The 9347-nt window shown below is 45.1% G+C and overlaps 1 protein-coding gene across 1 annotated transcript in view; it reads right to left on the bottom strand.

Moving 5' to 3' along the window:
* The window catches only part of mapk10 (mitogen-activated protein kinase 10), a 25563-nt gene extending 16216 nt beyond the window's left edge, over positions 1–9347 (bottom strand). The window contains exons 1-2 of the mRNA XM_068705657.1: positions 9111–9347; positions 271–342 (exon numbers count right to left, since the gene is read on the bottom strand). Of these exons, the coding sequence (XP_068561758.1) occupies positions 271–342; positions 9111–9113 (75 nt within the window). The 5' untranslated portion in view covers positions 9114–9347. The remainder of the gene's footprint in view (positions 1–270; positions 343–9110) is intronic.

Here is a 9347-nt window from a genome sequence, read left to right as displayed (position 1 = left end):
AGTTAAAGAAGCCACTCTGTTTATACTCCGTCACAACTCAACAGGAGACGGGCGATTAAGCTTCAGCACCGCTTTGTCTTTAGTTAGGATCTCACGCATTTAACTAATCATTAACAAACGTTCACATTCACAGGATTCTACTGTGTTCTTCCTCAAACTGTTTCACTTTAGACAGAGAGAAACACAACAAACACCACAACATAGAGGTCAATGAAGGGGAAATGGAAGTCAATGGGTACTGTACCTTTTTTACCTGTAAGGAACACACACCTGACAAAAAGCTATCTTCACATCCAGGATTGGTTGGCTGCAGTTATATAAGAAATGTCTGCTCATAAATACCTGCAAGACACAAACAGAGGAGAGCCAGAGTCAGGTTTCATCATCAGCAGGAGCTCACCGCATAAACAGGTATACAGGACATATGAAGTGTGCTCTCCAGAATCGTGGTGGATTCAGTAACATCTGGATTTAACCTGAATCACTCGCTGCGCTGCATCAACCACACAGTGGAGAAGCTTTACCGAAGCAGTGATGGAAGAGCCGTTTGGGTTCTTGAGCGTCCATCTTTCCTGGAGTGGGATTGAATTTGCTGTTGTGTTCTCTCTACTCTGGTCCCCATCATTCTCAATGAAAGTGAGAAAACCAACATGTCACCACACTACCCGCTCCGCTAGAATAGACCGATGTAATCCATTCTTCATCAGAGCGCAGCACGGCTACCTGGACCCAACGTCTTTGTGGTCCATGGAGCTGGAGCTACCGAGGGGTGAGACACAGTGTGGTGTTGTTTGTAGATGACTTCCTGGCCAACAAGTGTATCTTCAATACCAGCTGATATCACAACATCATGTCGACACGTCATTACTCTCCGTCTTAATGCTAACCTGAGCTGGCAGTATGAAACCTGTGACTTATGAGTTGTGCAACCCCATACATTTGAGATTTCCATCTTAGCGCCACAAATACATATAAAAATATCAACACTCTAAACTCATTAACCTCTTCAACCTTATAAAGCTCCTTTTAAATGGACCATCAGGCTTTGCATGTGTATAAAGTAGTGTTGATGTTGGGAGTCTTTCACTGTGAAGGAGCAGCTAATGGGTCAGTTTGGTTTAAATGTACATTTCTCACATTCATGCAGAGCTTTTTTGGAGTTTGTGATCGGTTCAGAAGGTCGGGAGTGAGGAGTAAAGAGGAGAGGAAGCTCTGATCGACCTGTCCTGCAGCGATCGCCCGCGATGACTCTGCTTCCAGGGGTTTCCAGGTAAAGAAGCCGCCACCGCGCCGATGATCGTGTCTGAATAAATTGATATGTGACGTTCATGAAATGAATAGCAAAGCCGTTTTTTTGCCGTCCTTAGCGAGAGAGTAGCCGTGTGGTCGTAAAACAGCGACAAATGTTCCCAGAATCTAGAATAGCAGTTGAGAGGATAAGGCTTTGCAGTTTGACTCTCAGGAGATGAATTTAGGACTTTCTGGACCCAAATGTCTCACTTAGTTCCACCGGTCCTCTAATAACGTCGAGGCTTTAGTGTCTCTGCTGAATCCAAAGGGAGCCGGGCGGCACTGAATAAGAGACGAGGGACACAAAGGCGTGAGAGTTCTGGTTTGGCCTATTTAGCCAGACCTTTACTTTTTACCTGTGCAGAGTCAAAGTACAGCGATGGCTGACATTGCATATGTCAAGTCATTTGAAGAGCTAGAATAATCATACAGCGACTGAAATGAGAGCAAAGTGGGGAAAAGAACAGAATAAAAACACGAGCAGGAGACACGAGAGACATGTCCACACATCGGTTACTGTCCCTCTGTCCACTGTTGTGGTTTCACATCTCAGCTGTGTGTTTGACATGACAAACATCTCTGCCGCCAGCAGCGCAGTATTTACTGTTAATCTAACCGGTCAACACTGAACACGCCCCGCCTCCTCGCTAGCTACGTCTGCTCCACCTGTGTACACGACACACTCCACCTCTCACAGGGCCGAGGTGTTTGTCGTCCAGCGGTAAACATTGTAACACTTCAAACAGGATATTAGGCTGAACGTGCTAGTTAGGGTTAAAAAAAGGAGCCATAAACCATAAAACCACGCAGCCTCTTAACTGGATGAAGACCATAAACAATTTAGCTGGGAGCCGTTTACAAAGCTCACCGGTAATGAGCGTGGAAGCGACTGATTGCCGTGTCGTGAAAAAGAAAAGTAGTAATTATCGAGAACGTTTAATCGCGAAGATGCGACGGAAGTGAGGAATGAAAGCTACCGACAGCAGATCAACCCTCTGACCAGGTTCTGCTGATATGGGTCGGTACCGTTCCCTGAAATGCCCACATCTCATTCTGACTACAACACGTCTCCTCAGAACACCAGACAGAGGCTGAGCTCCTCTTCTCTATGAGAGAGTTGTCAGTACTACTACATCGTTTGTTTTGCAGCGATTAGGAACCATAGCTGTTTGTTTTATTTGATGAAATGTTTTCCTTTAGTTTTCAGCTCTGTACTTTTTGATACTTGGTTCCACAGACAAAAAAAAACTAGAATTGTCTGTTCAAAATGTCATCACTTCATCATGTTATCCTTCTAGACATTTGTGTGAAATTGTTAAGATTAATTCTTGATTCTTAATCCTTAAATCCAACTTGACGTTTGTGCCACAGTTGAAGAAATGGCCTCCAGTTGTTCCTGAGATGTCCCGTAAAAAGGTGCTGGTATTAAATATGTGATCTGAGCATCAACTACCATTCCTTAAAAGCGTTCCCTCCTGTGCTCCTCGCTCTGGAGTGTTGCTTAGTGTTGCATCAGAGTTTATAAAGCAGCAGAGATCTGTGGGATGAACTGAAGTTTTGAAATCTTTGTAGTATAGATTTTAGAACATCTCCAGTTTTCGGTCAGTCAGAATGTCAGTAGCGCTGGTGTTCCCTTTGTTCTGGACCACAAGCTTAAAACCCGTCCCACAGTAACGCACTCATCACAGTCTGTTAACCTGATGAGACAACCCAACCCAAAACTGAAGAGGAGAGAGCAGCGTTTTAATTATCTTGAATGGCGTAATGCACATTACTGGTACAGCACACCATTAATCTACACTGCTGCATGGCCTTGCTGATGCTGAATTGTGCTGGTGTACGTGTGCATGCATGTGTGTGTGTGTGTGTGTGTGTGTGTGTGTGTGTGTGTGTGTGTGTGTGCTCTGCAGTTGTGGCCGGTCCTTGCTTTTTTGGATCCTGAACATTCTGCTACACCCGCCCTCCTGGGGACCACAGAGCCTCAGGCAGACCGACGATCACTCTGCGTACCGGGTCCCGTCGTGCAGCAGCAGCAGCAGCAGCACCATCTGATATGCACCTGGCAACCAAAGGGCACACCGGCCTCTGATTGGACGGCCGAAGGACCAGGACTGAGAGCCACTACTGTTACAAACTGTGATGATGGCACTGCCCTCCCAAATGTCTTTTCACACCAGAAAAACCACCTATTAACTGAGCTGAATTGATTCTATTATTGTTGATATTTGATTTTATTCATTTCATTAGTAACCACCAGTAATGGTGGCCTTGCAGCCATGTTACCAGGGGTATAATGACAATTTTGTAGTTCCTTACGCCAAGCGGGAGATATCGTTGGTGTCAGAAATTCCCCAATATCGCCGCGTGTGAGCGGCTCCACTCGCTGAGCAGCATGAACGCAGCATTGTCAAAGGAGGCCGAAGGAAACCATCGGGCCAAGGTGCTTGTAGTTAGACTCAGGGCATTTCTAGCTTGTCAAACACAAGTGTAACTAACAACATTACAACGGCTGCATTCCATTTAGTTGTGCCAGAGACAGGGACCCGCTACAACTACTCATTTTCACTGCGGACATTTTGACTCACAGCAGGTTAAGCTCAGACGTTATTAATGACGTTTTAGTGCTCCAGCATGACTTATGACTGAGTCTATTACGGGAATACTTTGCCAGCATGGAAGGGAAGCTAACATAAATATTAATAGTTACACCTGTGACATTTCTGCGTTGATTAAAATGTTTGCAGTGAAAACATGTTTTGTTGGTGATGAAAGTGAAAACGTCAGAAGCAACAGACGCTTCAATAAAAAGCAACCCGCCCATATAAAGATTTTACTATTCTACGCGCCAACAAAGGCACCAGCAGACACAAATACGACTAACATGTTAAATGGAGTGTTGACCTGTAACACTGATGCTTATCATCCGGTCTATTCATAGAACCTGACATGAAAGGTGAGGGGTGGGGGTTCAGCTTCGGCACAGCAGGTGTCCGGTCCACTCGTCTGATTTATAGATTTAAAAAGCCGGACCCTCTTATTGAAGGACAGGATATGAGATATTCCCCGTGTGACATGAGTCCATTTCATTACTTGTGGGAGGAGGGCAGCCGGGGGACGCGTGACGCCAATAACTACCGAAGACGTCTCGAGACTGAAAGGACCGTTTGACTGGAAATGCATTTCAGCGACACACTGGTGGTGAAGTATGTAAAGTGTGCTGAAAATAAGGAATATCATGTGTGGCAAGAGTGGGATATACTAACTAACTATAAAATCTAAATGGACAATGTGCTGCATCCACTGTCATCCAATCTGCTTGCGTTCCCCAGACTGTTGCTGGCTCAGCGTCGTAGACACAGGGAGACGTGTCACATAGGATTTATATTGAGTTATAGACTTTTATGTCTGCATTAAATAGGTTGATTGACCGCTGTAGCACCAGAGGGCTACTGATAAAACACAATGTGCCTGTAACACCAGTGTTATTGTTTCCCGTCGGATCCATCTTTGTTTCCTCTCCTCTCATCGCTCCTCTTCTTCCCTTTGTGACGACGTCCTCCATCCGTGTCTTCCTTCTTCACCTCCATCCTCAACTCTGACGAGAGCCTGCGTTCTCCCTTTTCCTGCCTCTCTTTTGTCCCTCCCTCGCTCCCACCATTCCGGCTCCCAGGCTCCCAGGCTCGCCGCAGCCGTCTCCCCTCCCCCTCCCTCGGAGCTTCATTGTGAGCGCTCGGTTCAGCAGCCTCTCCTGCAGTACGCAGCCTTGCCTTTGCCTTTACTGTGCAGCCCGAGCCAAACGCAGTACGGCCTCACATTTGGGCTCAGGGGAGGGGAAGGGAGGCACTTCAAACTGCAGATACAGCCAGGAAAACAAGACAGCCCTGACTCTCCCAGCTCAGCTGCAGGCTTTGAGAATCCCAATGTTCACCGACGTCTTATTGATTTCGCTTCCTTACAGATGAAATACACTTATCCTCTGCGTCTGTGCTCTCGTCTGTCGTCTCACTCACATCCTGCGATTCACTTGAAGTAAACAACAGACGTGTTAGCTGAAAATCTGCTTATGCTGCAGTTTTCTGACACGCCGCATGCTAGTCAACGTGTAGAGCTTCGGCAGGTGCGGGTACGTTCCTCTTTACAGCTGTTCATACAGAACCCATGAAGAAGTGTGGAGCGATGCATTGGAACCACCGTCTGAGCTTCCTGTAATACAACCGCCTGCATATTCATCCATAGCACACAACACCAGAGAAGCATTCCTATTTGACGTGATCACAGCACTATCCTGATGCCATGGTTACAGAAGATCATGCTTTCTAAAATAGACCACTGCTGCAAAGGTCTCTTCTCTCAACAGTTTACCACACCTTGCACTTGATTACAGTACAAATCACTCATTTGTGCGTCCAAATAACAAACTGGATTCACACATGTAGCCTGTAGCTTCAGCTGCAAACACCAATCTTTAATGGGAGTGCATTGAGGGAAGGTTTGGGGATATGAGGCAGCTTTTAAGCATTGTATTTAGTCTGGAATGAATGCCCTCTCTGAAATCCTCGGAGTTGTTACAATGTCCGACCCTTAGTGACTCTGAGTCTCTATACAGATGTGCTGCAAAGGGGATTGGGATTGAATCTAACGCAGGCTTACAGTCTTGCACTCAGCTTTCTGCAAAAGCAAATAAAAAGTGCATATTCTGTTAGATCAAAATCCAATTATATAACCGTGCATCTCCCTCTGCAGGCACATCCTTTTTCTGTTTGTTGCTGAGCAATACTGCAGCTTCGGGGGGGAAATCAACTTTCATGCAGCAAGAATTTAATTGTGTTGATAAAAATAAGAGTGTAATATCACTAAAAGAGTTTCCCACACGGAGGCTTTCGGTTCAAATCTTAACATAATCCAAACATTATTCGTCCATTACGGTGATTCAGTGCCGACCGTTAGGATCGTAAAAGCATTAAGAAGCACCAGGCGAGGTAAATAAAACGAAATTGCGTGAAAGCGTATAATTCTGTGTCACTGTTTCTTTTGTTAAACGTATTAACGTTCGCTTACTTACATGAACCAAGCACTACGTCAGCGATGAAGGGAAGCACATTCCTGCTCTTGTAAACTCATGCAGTCATACTTAAGATGTTATTGTTCATATTCATAAAGGCGACTTATCTCCTCACGGTAACACACTTTTATGTCTCTCATACAGTCTCTTTCTAAACAACGTTTCTATCTTCCCTCCTTGTTTGGTCGTTCGGACCGGCACCACATGGAGCGGGGTAACACACAGGGAGCGATGCTCCGCCGGGTCATTGGGTGATGATGAACTAGACCAGCAGTCCTCAGTGATCCACCCTCTTTAAATGAAGCCTCTGACCTTCCATATAATCATGTCACCCGTGTCAGGATGGCTCCCAACAGACACTTAAGTAATTGATGGTCAGCGAGAATTGTTCCTGGAGAAAGTCGTGAACTTCTCACGTTCAGCCTGTGAACCTTCATGTTAGCTAGATCCTGAAGTTCTTCATCATATGTCTCTTTTTAGTTGTGTGGTTATGCTGCTCTCTTCTGAATACAGTCATGTCGTTATGAATGTTTTTAGTGCCACAACACCAGAATTCATTCAGATCCTACAGACGGTTTATTTCTACTGTGTTTATCCTCATCACTGTAGTTAACCCGTCTGCCTCTATACATGTTCAATACATTTATTTCCTACAACGTTCTCATAAAATCAAATTCCTTTTAGAGCTGAAACAGAGAGAGTTGATCGTCCGAAGATTAATTGGCAACTATTCTAATAATCAATTCATTGTTAAAGTCATTCCTTATAATATCAGCTTCTTAATTGTGAGGATTTGCTGCTTTCATCTGTTTAACACCATTGATAACTGTATATCTTTGGGTTCTGGATTGTCAAGACACTGTTCACTAATTCATGACATGAACAGACCAAACAAATGATCAAGTAATCAGGGAAATAATGGGCAGATTAATTGATAATTAATAGAATAATGAATTGTTGCCTGATTCCTTCCTTTGCTGGTTAATGGTGCCTACGAGCCCCCCATCATCTCATCTTAATACGCGCCTTATTTTGTTACATAACAAAGGATTAGTGCACTGATGCTCCTAAGTCTGCGAAAACAAAATGGAATTAAAATGCATCATCTAGAGCAAGATAACAGGAGTCTGCTGCTGGCTATTTCCACTGACGATTCTCCATCGGATAAACAAGCAGCCTGCCTAAAAATCAATATCAGGGAATATCATTTTGTGTAGACCTGCAGTCGCTGCTGCCGCAAATAATACAGATCGATTCATAAACTGAAGCTACTTCAGCAATTCAGCAGAAACACTGAAGCACCATTCAAGCCACGAGCTGATGATGAGGATGAAGAGAAGTGAGTTGCACCTATTCATCTGTTATATATCACTCCCTTCAGCCACTGCAGAAACACTCGTTAAAAAAAAGAGAAGAAGAAGAAGAAGCTTTGTTTAATTGTTAAGCGTGTTCCCTGCAGCACTCTCACCAGCATGGGAGCATGCTCCTGAATAATTCAGCAGCCAAGGTCACGCCGCTAAACCCGCTCTCTCTTTTCCGTCCTGTATGTGGGGAGTTTGTTGTGACTCCTTTAAAAACCTTCACCGACTCACCGACGGCAGAAACACCAGGTATTAGTCCGTGACCGTGGGCCTGCGCCAAACAAGTAGGGGGAAGAATGTGAAATTTAAAAACACGAGCCAATTAATAAGCGGTGAGCTCCTGACACCTCGCTGTGCTTCAATCAGCATAATAAGCAAGGCTGCAGAAGAACATCCAAAAGTAATTTAGAAGAACTGCCTTCCTCTGAGGATGCATCTCTTTTAATCCGATGTGTCCTGCACATCATTTAAGCCACATCAGGGTCAATAACATCCCACCCCCTCTGCATTATGAGTTCAGTTTTAATGACAAAGCCTCCAGAAATCACTTCCCTTAATATGGACCACAAACACTTACGGCATCAATATCAAAACCACGACTGAGAAGAAGAAGAAAAAAAAAACTACGTTAATCAATAAATCCCAATACACTGAGACTGTTTGTCTGAGAATCTGCTTTTCTAGCACTTCTGCTGGATCTGAGGCTGGTCCCACATCCCCGCTGAAGTAGCGGTGGTCTGCATAATGCACAAGGTGCGCAGCTGACATGTGAGGGGGAGGAGGGACACACTCTGCATGCAGGCCTACAGTATGAGGCTCATGTAAGCCGTGTGTTTTGAAGAGCATCATCCATTTGCACCACCCCTGCATTTCTAATCACAAATGCACAACCAGCCTCACGCACACCAGCTGTTATTCGGCCCGTTAGGATTAGTCAGAATATGTAGAGATGGCTCACATAACTGGTGCATATAGTATAGATATATATATATATATATATATATATATATATATATATATATATATATATATATACTAAAGTCAGAATGTTGAAGGAGAAAGAGGAGCATCCTGGGTATCAGCCTCTTAAGTGATGCTCTGAGCTCTGTCTCCTGAAGGATGCCTGTATGGATGCAGACGGAGAGAGGATGGACAGGTCAAGACTAGCGCCATAATGAAATACCCGCACAGTGCTGCTAGTTGTTACAAAACAACACCCGCTGTGTTGAATGTGTCAAGACGGGCTTGATTTTGTTTGTGTTGTTGTTTCCCACCGAGGCGTCGCTAGTGGACTTCATTAACCTTCCCTCCAGATCAATATTCATCATCACTCCACCCTCCAGGCAGCCGGGCTGCACGCATCGCGCCGCACGTTAAACGAACCCGCCCGGCCTTACCATTCCGTGCCAGCTGATGACGATCCCAGTCCGGTGACGGTCCTTTTTCAAAACATCCCGACGAGGAACATCGCGGTGATCACTGCCGAAGGCTGACTTTACGCGCGCGACGAGAAGACGACGAGGAAGAGGAATAGAAAAAAGCAGAAGTTCGCTGATGCTGAATCACTCACCCTCGACTCACCACCTTGCAACCATTGTGCTGCAAGATGCTGGCTGTACCATTGTGGACCAACG

This window comes from Cebidichthys violaceus, unplaced genomic scaffold (assembly GCF_023349555.1).
Source record: "Cebidichthys violaceus isolate CVI_PGR_0920_01 unplaced genomic scaffold, fCebVio1.0.p SCAF_12, whole genome shotgun sequence".
Lineage (NCBI taxonomy): Eukaryota > Metazoa > Chordata > Actinopteri > Perciformes > Stichaeidae > Cebidichthys > Cebidichthys violaceus.
The sequence above is the reverse complement of the archived record's forward strand: the minus strand, read 5'-3'. Positions and strand labels throughout refer to the sequence as shown.